The sequence below is a fragment of the Diachasma alloeum genome, unplaced genomic scaffold (assembly GCF_001412515.2).
Source record: "Diachasma alloeum isolate Michigan unplaced genomic scaffold, Dall2.0 Dall_scaffold_00587, whole genome shotgun sequence".
NCBI lineage: Eukaryota > Metazoa > Arthropoda > Insecta > Hymenoptera > Braconidae > Diachasma > Diachasma alloeum.
The window spans coordinates 16,239-33,190 of record NW_021680719.1 but is presented as its reverse complement, the minus strand read 5'-3'; the positions used below and the strand labels follow the sequence as shown (position 1 = coordinate 33,190).

Below are 16,952 nucleotides of genomic sequence, written 5' to 3'. Positions count from 1 at the left end.
AAAAAAAACATTCATATCTTGTCTGACATCTCTGCTACAAACTCTGGTCATCAACTCTGGTTTTCAGTTGAAATTGGAATTGTTAATTTACACAATAATAGGAGTGCATTGACAATTTTTTCTTAACTCGCAAAAATCTTCAAACAATTTGCTACCGATTGGTAATAAAATTTTTTGGAAATAATGAAATAGGGGGGATAACGCCTTTTTTTTCAGGGGTGATTTTTCAAAAATTTATTTTAAAAAAAGTACTAACTAGCAAATGTTTTTTATTAGCTCGCAATTTTTTTCGAAACTACTTCAATGAGGAAAAAAATAAAAATTTGGAATATCTATACATGAGGGGCTAATTGATCGGGTCTAAAAGTTGGCTGTGGCAACTCGGCGGTGAGGGTTTGCCATTTTATCATTAGTTTAAAATTAAGCAATAGTGTAGAAAAAATTAGACGGGTTTGGGCAGGCTAGTTGGGAGGGACTGAATCTCTCGACGAGGCTTTTCATATAATCACGATCGAACTTCACTTACAGGTAAGTTCGTTTGATCGTACAATTATATTGGAGCCTCGTCTTCGAGATTTTAATAACTTGTAGATGTTCAGAGATCATCCAATTTTTTCTTTTTGTTTTGTTTTAATTTTTTTTAACCCCAGATTTAATATGAATATGAATATTAAAGAGTTTGAAGACGAATGTTAATGGACAAAAAGAATGGTTATTGACTAAACTATATTCAATGCAACTTTGACAAAAAAGCTTTGATCAACGGCAATTACAGAAATCTATATATCGTACTTATAAACCTATCGAGACTTACTCGTTTTCTCACAGCAGCTGGAGTTGGTGTATACTTAGTAATGTAAGTTGAGAATCAGCTGTATCGACTCCAAGATGGCTATAGGACAATATAATCCTATAGGCCAGTGTTTATGGAGATTCGCAGCTATAAAACTCCATGAATGTAACGAACAGTATAGAGATGTTATATCTAAAATCTCAACATACTACAGAAAGCTACCTTGGGTGCGCAAAAATGAAGCCTTTCAAAACGGAAAAGGGGAAACAGGCTGTGGATCGCCTGGGCGAGAAGATTGGAACCTGTCTGGTATCGTGAAATTCAGATTTGACCCACCTTTGACACTGTTCTCAAGTTTAATGGCAGAAAACGTTTGTCGTCTCTGCGAAATACTCAAGGTCAAGAGAAAGATTTTCATTAAGATGAAGAATTGACAGATTTGCCTTGAGTGGGAAAGACCTGGGTGGTAGGTCAGAATACAGTCAAGATACTAGATGTGAGTGTATTGTGATTTACCACGATGTAGTTTAAAAATTTTTTGAACAACCTTTGGAATGTTAAATTTTTTCCCACTGTTTCTTGATTTGGTGGAGTTTATTGTTTCACACGCTGTTCCTTATTTGAACCCTGGCATTAAAAATATGCAGGATAATCGAACTAGATGTCGAACAGCAGTTAATTTTCTTTCATTTATGAAAATCCACAATTTTTCAAGAGTAGACTTTGTTAACGACAAAGAGAAACATTAACATCAGTTATGACACATGCACCTGGTAGCAGGTGAAAGTAAAAGATCCTTCAAGGATTTCTTATCGTAATTTGTTTCTGAGATCGGATAAATGAAAGCAAGAAAGCAGAGTTGAACTATCTAACAGGGGGAGACCATTATACCATCGGTCTCACGATTGAAATTCTATTAATTGTGACAACCAATCGTAGAATCGAGTTGAAAAGATGTCAATCGATACTAGAAGGAGATTGCCGTATTACACGCATGAGAGATTGCGTTGGTATTTTGACAAGAGGGACAAAACAGGTCCATTTTTGGATTGAAAAAATCCTTCTCACCTAAGTTTTGAAAAACTTTGATTGCAATGTACAGCTGCAATATTCACTTTGGAAAGAATGTAAGACGCATTCGACCGAAGCCTTCGCAACAGTGCTAAGACTCTCGAACTGATTTGTTCAGATGAGAGAATTTTGTACCTACCAACCCGTTAACGTAGGGAGTGCCTGCGATGTTATTAAATTTGAGCAAACACTCAGAGGATCATAGTTCGTGGAAAAACACACATATCATCTTTCATAAGGTGTTTCTAGGCAAAACTTGTAAGAGTCATTGATAAAATTAAGGTATTCACAACGCTTTTTGTTTTTTAATACGGCTCTGACAAGAAAGAGTCTTGACAGTTTAATTTGGTATTGGTACCATACTCAATAGCCGGAAAACCAATAATAAAATATCATCTAGATAACTGGATGATATGAAGCCTCCGAATCAATAAAATTCATGACCGGCCTCATGACTCTCACGAAGCTAGAGAATTAGTCGCAATTCCAAATGGGGAGTAGGAATTGGAACAAATACCACCCATGTCAAAACAACGGAACTTTTCATGCTCCACATGTACCGGGGCAGGAAATGTATGACTTTGAAGACATTTCCATCCGTGAATCTGTCACCAAGTATTAGTTTTGGAAGAGTTTTCATGTCCTTCAATTGAAGTTGTGAGTTCTCATAAATTTGTTCAACCTTTTAATGTGAAAAATTAACCATTGCTAATCATATGGTTCACCAACAAAAAGTTACAATGAGACGAGCTGACCCTGATAGGATTCTGATAGTAATACAGAGGTTTCAACTACCTCTATGATTACATACCTGTTTATCCGCCCTTCAGGACTGTCTCTTTCAGTTCAGAGATTTGAAATTCTGGAGGAATTACGGATTGGTAAGGGCCAGAATCGAAGAGGCTTTTATGACTCTTCAGTCTCTTTAGAATAAAACTATTAGAATAGTTTAATTTCCATTCGGAAGGAAATGCTCAAGAATGGCTGCAGAGATTTTTGCCATTACTTTTTGCTCTCTTAAAGTAAGATAACTCTGGAGACGCTGATGCCTCCGGTTGGACCTGTTGTTTAACCTGAGGCATGCAAGGTTTTTGAACCGTTTGATTTAACTCTATGTCTCGAAACAAGCTCCGTTCAATCCAATGAATTTAGATTCTCCTGTAACGGTGGATAAATCTCCAAACCTTGACACAATTTTGAAGATTTATTTTAATCTTCTCAAACTTCCCGAAAAATGTAAAGCCATACAAAAATTAAACTGGAGCTGTAGCCTCAAGGGCCCTAAAAATTTGTTATTTTTCTTGAACCACACAACTTCTGGAGGAGGACTAGATTGTCTAGTTTCTCTTCCTAGAGCAGACTTCGAGGAGTCGCCCCCAGTGCCACGAGGGCAGAACCTGCGTCTTTTGAGATTGATTAAAAATTCTTTATCTCTATGGATTAACGGTTCGGTGGAGATAAAAGCAATCTTTGAATTCAGATTTGGTGGATAATTCCATAAATGTATGTAATTTGTGCCGCAACAAATTCGAGACCAGCCAGAAACTCCAACGAGCTTCCAGATCACTCTGAAAAGAGATCTCGGCATCATGAGGCTTTGATGGCCCAGGAACTCCTATATTCCTGAATCGAGTTCAGGTGGAATATTATTTTGGAGGTTTGAGGCCTTGAATGATGCGTCAGGTGCAGATGCAACAATTGCATTTGTAATTGAAGGCTTAGAGCCTTACTTTAATGCGTCAGACGCAGATGTACCTATCATAATAGTAGTAGAAGGCTTTGAAGCCTTGGATCAATGCGTCAAGCGCAGATTCAACTATTGAAATAGTAGCACAAGGCTTGGAATCTTGGATCAATGCGTCAAGCGCAGATTCAACTATAGAAATAGTAGAACAAGGCTTGGAGCCTTGGATTAATGCGTCAAGCGGAGATTCAACTATTGAAATAGTAGCACAAGGCTTGGAATCTTGGATCAATGCGTCAAGCGCAGATTCAACTATAGAAATAGTAGAACAAGGCTTGGAGCCTTGGATTAATGCGTCAAGCGGAGATTCAACTATTGAAATAGTAGCACAAGGCTTGGAATCTTGGATCAATGCGTCAAGCGCAGATTCAACTATAGAAATAGTAGAACAAGGCTTGGAGCCTTGGATTAATGCGTCAAGCGGAGATTCAACTATTGAAATAGTAGCACAAGGCTTGGAATCTTGGATCAATGCGTCAAGCGCAGATTCAACTATAGAAATAGTAGAACAAGGCTTGGAGCCTTGGATTAATGCGTCAAGCGGAGATTCAACTATTGAAATAGTAGCACAAGGCTTGGAGCCTTAGGTGAGTGCGTCAAGCGCAGATTCAACTATTGAAATAGTAGAACAAGGCTTGGAGCCTTAGGTGAGTGCGTCAGGCGCAGATGTGTCTAGCACAACAGGATCTGAGCTGTTGCTCGCACTGTCCTGGATGTCAAGGATGAAGATCCATCTAACATATTTGTAACAATCTCTTTCTCAATTTCCTCGTTCTCGATTTTGTCTCAAGGACCAGGAGAACCAGGTAAAATGAGGTTAGGCTGAGTTGTTCCACAAGGAATAAACTCGGCCTGAAAAAGCCTTTGACATCGATTGGTTCTGTCTCTAGGATCTGACTCGAGGGTCTAAAAAGGTTGAGAGACATGAAACATCGCTTACCTTCATTTCAAATCGATTATTTATCCAAGGAAAAGTCGATAAGCCCATGCACGTAATATTTGCAATTTCACTATAGATTTCTATAGATACTCCACACAATTTATGTGTTTCCTCTTCTTACAATCATCCATAACTATGGAAAAGCTGTGTAAAAACGGAAAAAAATAGATTATTACAACAAAAAAAACTGGAAACTCTGAAAAGCGTGCGTTCCACTCGTGCACACACGAAAACAAAGATAAGATGGCGAGCCTGAAGCCCTCACCGCCGAGGTACCACAGCCAACTTTTTCTATGANAGTCGATAAGCCCATGCACGTAATATTTGCAATTTCACTATAGATTTCTATAGATACTCCACACAATTTATGTGTTTCCTCTTCTTACAATCATCCATAACTATGGAAAAGCTGTGTAAAAACGGAAAAAAATAGATTATTACAACAAAACAAACTGGAAACTCTGAAAAGCGTGCGTTCCACTCGTGCACACACGAAAACAAAGATAAGATGGCGAGCCTGAAGCCCTCACCGCCGAGGTACCACAGCCAACTTTTTCTATGATCTCTGAAGGCGTGTGGCTCCATCTAACCGCAGGCGGACTACTACAAGTTATTAAAATCTCGAAGACGAGGCTCGAATATACTTGTTTTGGGTAAAACCGATTAACCTCTCAAGTACCGGCTTCATATACGTATATGAACCCATCATTCTGTCCTATTGACCGAGGTCTTGGTACTATAGAGACTACCTCGCTCTCCCCATCTACCGCCTGGCCGTATGGACAGTTTTATTTAGATCCTGAAGCCCTGTACATCGGACATTCAGATTTTTCGAAATATGAAAAAACCGTGGAAATTGACTAAATAGGGCAATACATGCTTAAGGGACATTTTCAATGCAAAATCTTTTGGAATCTAAGAGATCACTCAGCATTTTTTTTCTAAAACTAATCATTTCTGAGATACTACATAATAAGAGAAGATTTGATATGTGAATTGAAGTAATTCGATAGATCTGATGAATTTAACGAGGAAAAATTAGCTCTTTTTCGTTTTTCTTTTACCAGGTCTAGCAACAATCACTCGACGGCCCTTTGAGTCCCTTCCAGGAACAGCAAATAGATACCTTAAATGAAAACCAATGATACATTCACAACAAAGAAGAGGTCATATAATTGTCGTAGAGCTAAACGGCGTAAAAAGTGTGTATAAGCACGGCTCTTATGCCTCTTTGCCTCTACACTGAGAGAAAAACAAACATGTTGTCGAACAAGTCTTGTTTGGGCCAACAAAATCGATAATTGAAAATTGCCAAAAAAGAATTTATTTGTTTCGAATTTGAAAGTGTCAAACATGAATAATTGCTTTGCTTTCGATAGCAACGAAATATTCGGCTCAAGAGGCGGATAATTCACACTAGACGGTGCCTTTGTAGAATGAAAATATCTCATAGAAGAAAATTTATCAACAAATATTTTATCCCTAAGTTACAAGATTGCTATCACATCATTATTATTGTTTCATTTAAGCGTTCATTTCTTGTCTGGGATTATTAGACAATCGAAACGAAAAACTACTATCCCTTGTTTCGCATAAAACAAAGATTTTTTGGAAGCAAAATACGTATGGGAGTATCGAATAACGAAGGAGTAGTGCTAGAAATGACATTTTTTGCGTGTTTATAGAATGCAATTTTTTTTGAATTACTAAATCTATTTTTGCGACAAAAATTCTTCATTCCGGCACACTCTCTGTATGTTTGACACAAAAAAATCCTTTTTTGATAATTTTCAAAAAACATCTCAATTTTTCTTAATTTTTTCTTGGTACCAATAAGACTCGTTTGAGAATTTTTTCATTTTTCTCTCAGTGTATGGTAATGATAAATTTTCCTCTTTTCATTATCGTCTTTATGACTTACCCAAGCTTGAGTAATTTTGACATATTTGACTCGGTGATATCTAGTTTATTGAATGCTGGATGGTAAACTTTTCTCAGGAGGAGATAACGCTCAGTGGCTTCCTGGGCCATAGGTACATTAAACTTCTTGCAGCGGAGAAATCGAAGAAGAAATTGAGCGTCTGAAAATGGAAATCAATATCAAAATGAGTGAAGAATGAATTTATTTAAGGGGATACGTCGGTGAAATTTAAAAGTCTTCACTGGGCCTTGGGACACATTAAACTGCTTTTGATATGTGACGGACTATGGTACTAATTGGGGAAAATCGTGGACCCGCTTCATTTTGCCCCTTATAACCTCAAAAAACTTAATTTTTTCCTGTTTTTACCTTCAAAATGGTCCTTGCGACGTAGTTGTCGTACGATTTTACCTTTTTTTAATGTTCGTTACACTTCAAAGAATAAAATTAAGTATCCGTTTTACTTGATTCGCAAGAAATTCATTTATTCATAATCTATTGCAAATAAAGTAAAACGGATGCTTAACTTTATTAGCCGAAGGTAAGTTTGTAGTAGTGAGAAGAATTTTACAATATACGCAAAATGTTCAGCAACTATGCGCCTTGACATACTGTCTCTAGATGCTCTACCGTGTGTAATGTATAATATAGGGCTGCCCACTACGGTCTCGGACTAGTCTCGGTCGGACTAGTCTCAGTCTGGTCTCGTATCGTTTCGATGTTATGAAGCGATACCGAGGCAATACTCGTGGAAACATCCGAGTCGAAATGTGGGACCTATTTTTGACCTGAAAGTGTTCTATCCGTTCTCTTTTTCATCTCCCTTCCCGAAAAACCTCCATGGATACTCTATTCAGAGGACCGCCATTCTCTTTTCATCCTCTATTCTACTCTTAACTCCTAGAGAGAGCGAAAATCACTTTTTATTCTCTGTTTTCAAGATCTGTTTTACTGCTCTCAACTACCTTCATCTGCAAAGCTATATTTTAATTTATTTATGCCACCAGCGTGCAGTAAACCCCCCTTGAAATATTTTCCCCTTGATATTGTTAATTATTACTGTTATTTTTATTTTTATTATTATCGTTAGTATTCTTTATGGTCTTTGGTTAAAAAATGATTTCTGAAATTGTTAAATGTTTAACAACGATAAGAGCACATAATATTTCAGAATATGTGGTTGCTGATTTAATTTCTGGCATATTCAATGACGATTTTTCATTGTGACATTCGAAGCAAATTGTGCTTCTCTGTTTCGTATGACATCAAATACTATCCATGTTTGTGCTAATTTATTCAATCATTGTTCTGAATTTTCAATCTACTAAAAATTAAGTTGTATGTGATGTACAGTTTTCACAATGGGTGGAAGAATTCAATCTGTCATTGGAATGTGAATGATAGTGTGAACGCTTTTCTGCTTTCAGGTTCCATAGATAGAGCTACGAGAGAGTTTCAGAAAACTATTTTATGAATTACATTTATTCTTGAAACAGCGCATTATTTGCATACTCGGACAATTTTCATATCTTATCTCCCACCTTTCGAAGGAGGAAGCTCATCCGAACTTGTGGCGATGGTGAACTGGATGTTTAACTTAATTTTTTGACTAACAATGTATCGTTGTCAAGAAAAAGGGAAATGAAAATAACTCGTTACACACAAAAATTTTTTATATTAATGTTGACCTATATTTTATTGTTACATACATTTTTTTGAAGGAGATGAACTCTGCAATATAAAATAGAATTCAACTAATTCAATATATTTACTCTCGGAGTAATTCTTCAGTTCACTCAAGCTTATTTATGTTGATTGGAAGACCGACATTCTCCAATATGAAGTTGACACATACAATTTGCCATCCTTCATCAATCGATAATATTTGTGCATCACTTCAGGTTAATCTAATCCAGTATTTTGCATACCGTTGATGATTTCTTCTAGTAAAGTGTCTAGTCTTTTATAGCATCCAACGCGACAGCAACTCGGAGAAAGTAATTCATTGAGCTTCATTTGATGTTTTTTTCTCAGACAAAAATCTCTCATGGGTCCTTCGGGCATATTCTCAATTGCTTGAAACATTTCTATAAATTAATTGTGGGATTTAGCTATTTGAGTGTGAAGATGCCAAGTCCCATGTACTAGCTCTAAAAAACGTCCATTAAGGTTTTCGTATTCGAAACATGACATGGTCCACAATGGTCCAAGTCTTCCAACAATAGCCGGTAAATGTAATAATTGGTGTAGGTTCATGATGCAATAACGAAGCCCATAGAGTGTTTGAAACTCTTACAAATTTGTGAAGTAAATCTCGAGCTGTTTGACGCAATTTCATCCGAGTTTAAGATAGATATAGCAATAACGAGTAACATGTAATGTTGGAAGTAATCCTGTCTTAGGATCCCCTCCAAAACTGGTACAGAATAGTATAAAAACCACAACCTCAGCTCTGAAGCCTTCCAATGGATCAATTCATTAAGGGCAGACCGCGGTGAAATTTGAAAGTCTCAGCTCGGCCTTAAGAGCCATTGGACGACTTTTAATATATGAAGGGATACATAAAAAAGAGAAGAATTTCGGACCCGAACCGTTTTGCCCCGTATATCCACCAAAAACGTCGTTTTTCACATTTTTAGCTTGAAAATGCCCCTTGTACCACAGTTTTCATCCGATTTCAACATTTTTTTTTTAATGTTCGCTATACTCCAACGAACAAACCCAAGTATCCGATTTGCTTTATATTTATCAGATCATGAGAAAATGATTTTTTTAGTTTCTATTTTTTTTCCTCTTTTTAGCAAATGCTAAAATTAGTTGTTCTTCGTTATTCCACGTTGTAATCCTACGTAATTGAAATATTATAACAAAAAAATGGGGGGGAAACAACGAATTTTAGCATTTGCTAAAAAAAGGAAAAAAAATTAAAATTAAAAAAAAACATTTTCTCATGATCTAATAAATGTAAAGTAAAACGGATACTTGGGTTTGTTCGTTGGAGTATAAAGAACATAAAAAAAAAAAGTTGTAATCGGATGAAAGCTGTGGTCCAAGGAGCATTTTTAAGCTAAAAACGTGAAAAATGACGTTGTTGGTGGATATACGGCGCAAAACGGTTCGGGTCCGAAATTTTTCTCACTTTTTTATATATCCCTTCATATATCAAAAGTCATTCAATGGCTCTTAAGGCCGAGCCGAGACTTTCAAATTTCACCGCGGTCTCCCCTTAACAGAACGCGGCATGCGATGGACGAATTTTGGAGGCTTGATGGATGTTAAACGTCTGTTTATAACATCAGTGAACTGATAAAGCGAGAAAGGCAGTTGACGATAATCGACATTGAACCATAATTCAAGCATTTTTTTACAATCCCACCGTCTACACCATGCATCTTATCGATTCCCATTCCATTAATGGAATCCGCCATTATTTTAGAGAAGACGGTGAGACCTTTTATGTCCATGACTCGATTTTCAGGAGTAGCTGTTCTAGAATACTCATTGGATTCTTCACTTGTTCTCAATCTGGGATTTTCTTCATAAGGAAACACAAAAACCGAACTTTGAGATGAAATTCTGTAACTTTCACCCTTACAATAACATACGGTGCAGCCACATCACGTATGAAAAAATCGTATAGAAAGTTTCTATACAATTTGCGTAAAGAATTTCTATAGGTTTTTCGTATATGATATTCGGATATTTCTATACAAAAATTCCCTATACAGATTATTTCTATACGAATTCGTGTAGAAATTCGTATAGAAATGAACCGTATAGGAAATTTTCGTATAGAAATATCCGAATATCATATACGAGAAACCTATAGAAATGCTATACACAGTCCGTATAGAAAGATTCTATACGATTTTTTCCTACGTGATGTGCCACTGTACGTGGTAAAATTGAAAAACTGCGATTTAGCTTGCAGATCACATGTTGCTGCTAACATAATGGCCCTCACACTGATTTCGTGATTCTCATTAGCAATAGTAACATTCACACCTTCCCAGAGTTTTTCACAAGTTGGTGTCAATGCGTCCATGAACATATTAGCCTGAGGTTTCTGGTCACCATACCAAAGTCCAGCCAGAATTACGTTTTCTTTTTTTGTGTGCATAGAAGGTGGGAATTCGTTAAATGTCCAGTAGATTGGCCACACACTTACGTGCGATGATTTATACACTGGAACGTCATCACTGTACCAAGTGAATGAGATATTATTAGGATCTGCGAGAAAACCTTCAGCTATACATCTCCTGTACAAGCAGCCATCGTAGATATCACGTATGACTCCCGGATGATTTTGTGAACGTGTGAATCGATATTGCAGATTGTTATAAAAATTTTTCCTTGTGTACATTTATCGTAACTGGTTGATAAATGGCAGCTCTACAAAATATGAATGCTTTTTCTTCGGACATGATGGGCAAACCTCTCGAATCCATGCCAAAGATCTCAAACAAAATTTGCAATAATAATGTTTCGTCATTTGAGTTGCCTCAAGATCGAAGTATTTTTGAAATTTGTGTAAACTATTTTTTTTTTATTTCCACTCAAGCAATGGAAGTTGATTACAGTAATAATGTCTGCTGGACATAAATATGTGACATTATGATGAATGAGTATGGTGAGAATGAGAAGCATACTCTGATCAATCGTTACAGGAGCACCGCGATGCAGTGGTTGTCCAGCACGTAAATCATCCATGGCCTCGTCCTCACTCTCCTCATCAGTAGAATCATCTAAATCATCCTGAGAAATTTCCTCTTCGTCTTCAACAACTTCTCGCCATTCCTCTTCATCTTCTTCATGCTCATCTTCCGCCCCTTCTCCTCTGAAATCGTAGAATTCATCATTCTCCCATTCATGTTACTGGCATCTGATTGTCTACTATTATCCGTGATCTCTTCGTCTGGTGCTTCCTCCGGACATTCTCCTAGTATTCTTTGATGATCGTCTTCTCCTCTATCATCTGAACCTCTGTGAATTTGATTATCATCTTGTTATAAACAATGAAAATGAATCGAGGTTTTAATAAATCAATTCGATGGGATTTTGCATTGAACTAGTAAAGAGTAAGGAAGAGGGGAGAAAGGTATTGTGGCATTAAGGATATTCCGATTGCCTTGAGATTAAGGTACTCCTCAGTTACTTAGACCTCGTAAAAATTTCGCTCATGAAAATATACTGAAGACGGGAAATTCGGATCACATGTTGCTCCGCACGTTCAAAAACGACTCCCAAAATTTTAATTATTTTTTCCACGCGAATTTTCAAGATATTCATCGTAAAAAATTGAGAAAAACCCAAAAAGTGAATGTTTGAAGATGAATTTCTAAAAAAATTTCGTGGAAAAAATACTTGAAATTTTGGGAATCGCTTTCGAATGTGCTCAACAACATGCGATCCAAATTTAGCGACTTTTGTACATTGCAAAATTTTCCCCAGGTATAAGTGATTGACGAAGTACATTAAATGGTGTGCCTGTACACACAGACGATAGGAATTTTTGTGATAAGTATTTCTTTACTCGTATCGAGAAACTCATGGTTCGAGAATTGACAAGAGGAAAATAGCTTACACTGACGAAAAAACTTTCCTCAAGAGATTTTGTACTGACGAGTGGGGCAAAATAGGCCATCTTTAATCGTCGATATATCTCGATCGAATGATGCGTTTTGAACGAGTTAGAGTTCATTTTGAAGATTAAAAAATTACTTTGGAAATGGAGATGAAATAGAGAACCTTTCTCACTATGTCGTTTACGATTCATTGACGATTGAAAATGGACCGTTTTGCTCCACTTTCCCCTACTTGTCTGAAATGTCAAGATGATGGATAAGTACAAAGTATCTTGACGAATGTGTTCTTTTCTGAGGATCAGTGTGAAAGATTCTGTTCTTGACAATTATCAAGTCGTGAACTTCTGAATAGAAGCAAAGACGTACTCGTGGAAAAACTTAATTTTTCTCAGTACAGTATAAATTTATTGCGAATGAAACGTAATCTACTCATTGAATAAATATATTGGAAGAGTTCTTGAATTCATAAGTTCCACAATTTGATTGTTTTCTGCTGTTTCTTCAAACAATTTTGATACGATTCTCGTCCATGACATTAGATATAAATGATATGAATCATCTGTCTTATGTGACAGAATGAACATTGGTCTAGGTATCATTTTTGCAGTACTTGAAACATCATCACGAATTCTAAACATGAGGACTAAAAAAATATTCAGGACTATGTAATGACTAACAGCTGATACTCACGATGACGCTCGGAGCATTGCTCCACCGTCTGGAATGTTTTCTTCTCTAATAGTGTGACGTTGCATTGCAATCACAATTTATTTTCATATTTTTCATTAGATGTTCGGGCCAAAGTCTATGCGATCTATTTAACTCAATTATCCAAAAATTTGCTCCTCTTGGAGTCTTTTAATTTCATTGTAATCTGTGCGCCATCTGATTCCATCTCAACTCATTTTAAATCAAAATATTAATAATAATTACCTTGATTGATTTAGAATAAACAAACTACAATTGTTCGGGCCGTCAGTTGACAAATAGAAATTTCTCTGGTAGTGAATCCCAAGTAAAAATGAAATATTTGAAGTTATTTAAGAACATAAAATAATGGAAAGATTGTTGTTTACGAATAATACTCAAATTAATTCCAAAAAAAATAATAATGTTCGGGTTTATTCAATTGGAAATAATAATTGTTTGGGTTTCATACAAAATAATGTGGTAAATTACGTCTAATTTACCATCATTCATCACTCATTCCACACACTTTTTATTCAAGAATTATTTCTTCTGTCCGGGAAAAATGAACCGATTTTTAATAACAAAAATATTTGTAAAATAAGATAAAACTTAATTCTGAATTCAAAGAAACGAATTGGAAGTGTAATAATTGCTATGGCTCCTTTTTGGCGCAAAGGATATTTCCCCTGGTTACGCGGTGCAACCGGAAGTGAATGAGAATGAGGAGAAAATACCACGCACGTTGTCCAATACCGCACGCGACAACTTCCCCTTGAATACACCCCTCTAATCACCGCGTAATAATTAATCTAATCACCTCAAAAATAATTGATTTGTATTTCCCAACACTCGAATTCTCCACTGACACGTGAAATGCAATGTACTCACAGTGACGTCACGAGACGTTTTCGGGTGTTGGAATTATAAGACGTCCTCGGATAATTTCGCTCCGGAAAATCCACACGATGACGTCTCTCTTCGGGTTTAAATAGACGGGCAGCTCTGCTGCGATGAATTTTTACTAATTCGGATCTCCTTAACACTACTTAATTAAATTATAATTCGGGTTTTACGTGTCCCCACGCCTGTCAGGGACAATAGCTAGACTCAGAGTGTTGTCATGGCTGCTCATCAGGTTCATCCTTCCTTCTTCTTCTCGTCGAATCATCATTGATCAATGAGATCCTGCCACTGTGGAATTTTCGCCATTTTCGAGTGGAAATCATTCGTGAGACCCTTGTTGATTGGGTCAAGTGTTGATTCTTACGCCGTTGCGGCTTTCACCATAATCACTCATCTTCGGGTTTTATCATGTTGTTTGATTGGCCCACATTTGGACACCTCTGACCCCCGGTGTGGACTCCTTGAATTAATTACAGCTCGTGTGGATGGGGTTAATCGACCAGTGATCTCTGTTATCGACCCTCCAGTCAGAGTGACAGCTGCCCATGTTTATATTCGTCAGTGTTGAGGTTGTGGGTTCACATTGTCAAGATTAATTACTGGACCCATCCATAATTAGCCTCGGTTCCTCCTGATTCGGTCCCTGCCAAGACCCATTTGAGTCCTCATTCAGGTATTTCGGGAGTAAATACTGCTGGCTCCCGTGTAAACTTCCAGGTCGTGTTTTTAACCTTCAAACTTCCTTCAGACCACTGGTGAGTTTGCTCTTAGCCCATCTGTTTCGTCTGTCTTCTCATTTTATCCTCACATCTTATTTATTCGACGGAGGATCTTCGAGAAGTTATTCATGTTTTTCTTGTTTAAATACCATGAGAGTGGCTGCAAAACCGCAGTGGATTCTCCCATTGGCAAGGGCTCATCGACTTCTCCAGGCCATCCAGATGTATTTGGGTTGAATTCGGGCTTCTCAGCATCCATTGAGTCTTCTGGGGTTTTTCGGGATGTTCTTCTCTTAATTTTACAATGAGAAAGGAAGAGAGTGAGAAAGTCCGCGGTATTTATGATTTAATTCTAGCTTTACAAAAATCCTTTATCATTTTTTTAATTTCTCTTTTCTCATTTCTCTTTTCACTTTTCTCTTTTCTCTGATCCTCGTGACAATAGGATCAGCAGGTTCAGCCAGTTCGTTCAATCTGTCTCGCTTTCGTCTTTTTGATAATCCATATAATGGTTTTCTAGACATTGTCCCGCTCAATCAACTTTAGTATTCAATCACGAATTAAAACACAGTGTGCACCAGAAATTACCTATACGCACATCAGATACACTCACATATGCTCACACGATCACGACGTTAATCATCAAAACTATTTCCACGGTCATTCTAATGATCGTTACTCATCCCAGTGCATTAAGCAAACATTAATTATGGATGAAAAATTTTCTTGTATTTATCTCCCCTTTTTCTCCTTACTTTTTTCCTGAATTCTTGGGGCCAATGGTGTGAACACTGAAAAACGGAACATAATATGGCTAGCATAGTAGAGAGTATGACGGAGAGAGGGCCAAGACTTCTCGAAGGCTCTGCGAGTCGCTCAAGTACCGGCCGACGTAGCATCACAAGCGTCGTGAGAGTTTGTTTTCGGTGTGAAAAGTCTTTAGGTTGTTAAAAAAAGTAAACAGCCGGAGCCATTAAACAATAAGTAATAATTTCAAAAACTGCCATTTTGATCTTGTCAGAAAATCGTGTGGAATGATAGGTTAGTGCTGTGAATATGAAGTATTAAAAAGTTGGGCACACAAAATGGTGTCAAAAAGTACAAAATCATCAAGCGGTGGACGTAAAAAGAAATGGGCTTTGATTAAGTGGTGCAATAGCCCCTTTTCAAATATAGTCGAGTTAACAGTAATTCCAAAATCCGATCGGAAGATTGATACTGTTACCCACACATGGTGGAAAGATTCAACACGGAAAAAACGCTATGAAGCTAAAGTGATCGCCATCAGTGGTATGTTTCTTGATTATTAATATTATTTTTTTTAAAATACATTAGTGGGAATGAAGCAGTTCAAAGATTTATGAATTTGTCTAACACTGGTCACGTCAAATCATCTTTCTAAGCCAAAAATAACTAAGGGGTGTGTATTGTTTGCCTTACATGTAATGTTTTGATCACCCGACGTTCACTGTGGCTCTCTCATTCCTGTGATTTCTCACGTCAAATAATTCCGTTATTCATGGACTGCTTCCAGTTTACAGAACCCAAAGAGTTTGCCGAAAACACAATTGAGACCCCCTCATCAACTCATGAAAAAAAATTTCTGAAACTCAAGAGGCGCCTCCAGAAACCAGAGGCGGATTAAGGGGGCTCGGGGCCCCTGGCGGGAAAGTTCACGGGGTCTCTATATATTTCCAAAAAAAATCTTGCGTAGACAGTATAAAAAAATTGGAGTATTGCAAATAAACGTTTTTATTTTCAAGTCATTAACTAGCATCATTTTTCACAATAGCTCATATCTATCAGTAATAGAATGATGGAAACCTCCATCCACATATCGATACCGGAATGAAAACACTAGATGAATTTTTTTCTCAATTTTTCCTCGGCAAATTTATCAATAATCCCTGCCGTGTCAACATCATTCAATATATCTTGTTCAACATACAGTAAGGCCAAGTTGTTCAATCTCTCATCTGACATAGTACTCCTCAAATAGTTTTTAACTCGTTTCAGTACGGAGAAGGATCTTGCTCCTGATGCATTGCTGATAGGAATGGTCAAAAATATCTTTAAAATAATTTCTGTATTGGGAAAAGTTGATGACATCTCCTTCGCAGTCTTGTATACTTGTGCAGCAGTGCTGTTTCCCTGATTTTTCCTCTTCATTCAAAAATAGTAAGAAGTGTTCCAGTTCATCATCAAAATAAACGACGTTTATGTCGTCCTTGTAGATTTCTTTTATTTTTTCAACGTAGGTGCTTTTCAGTGAATTCGCCAGGTTCAAGTCGAAAAATACGTTAAAATGTTGTATAGTATCGTTGTATACTTGATGTCTACGAACAAGCTCTGCTATCAGACTGTCACAGATAACATAGAACGAATCGAAAATGAATTTTTCTCTGGTTGTGAGTGATTCACTTTCGTTGTTATTTTCGTCGAAAAAAGATTTCCTCGTCATTGCTCTATGTCCACTCTGATCCTCAAAATTCAAGGAAGTTAACTCCCTTGCTTCTTCCTCAACATCAGAAAATTTATTACGAAATTCTCTTACAAAATTCTCCAGGGATTTCAGTAGAACAGATC

General features: G+C 37.0%; 1 protein-coding gene across 1 annotated transcript in view; it reads right to left on the bottom strand.

The window, feature by feature from the left end:
• The window catches only part of LOC107043484 (alpha-tocopherol transfer protein-like), a 34,216-nt gene extending 27,305 nt beyond the window's left edge, over positions 1 to 6,911 (bottom strand). The window contains exons 1-3 of the mRNA XM_015265019.1: positions 6,839 to 6,911; positions 6,470 to 6,629; positions 5,613 to 5,674 (exon numbers count right to left, since the gene is read on the bottom strand). Coding sequence (XP_015120505.1) covers positions 5,613 to 5,674; positions 6,470 to 6,579 — 172 coding nt within the window. The 5' untranslated portion in view covers positions 6,580 to 6,629; positions 6,839 to 6,911. The remainder of the gene's footprint in view (positions 1 to 5,612; positions 5,675 to 6,469; positions 6,630 to 6,838) is intronic.
• Between the last annotated feature and the right edge of the window lie 10,041 nt (positions 6,912 to 16,952).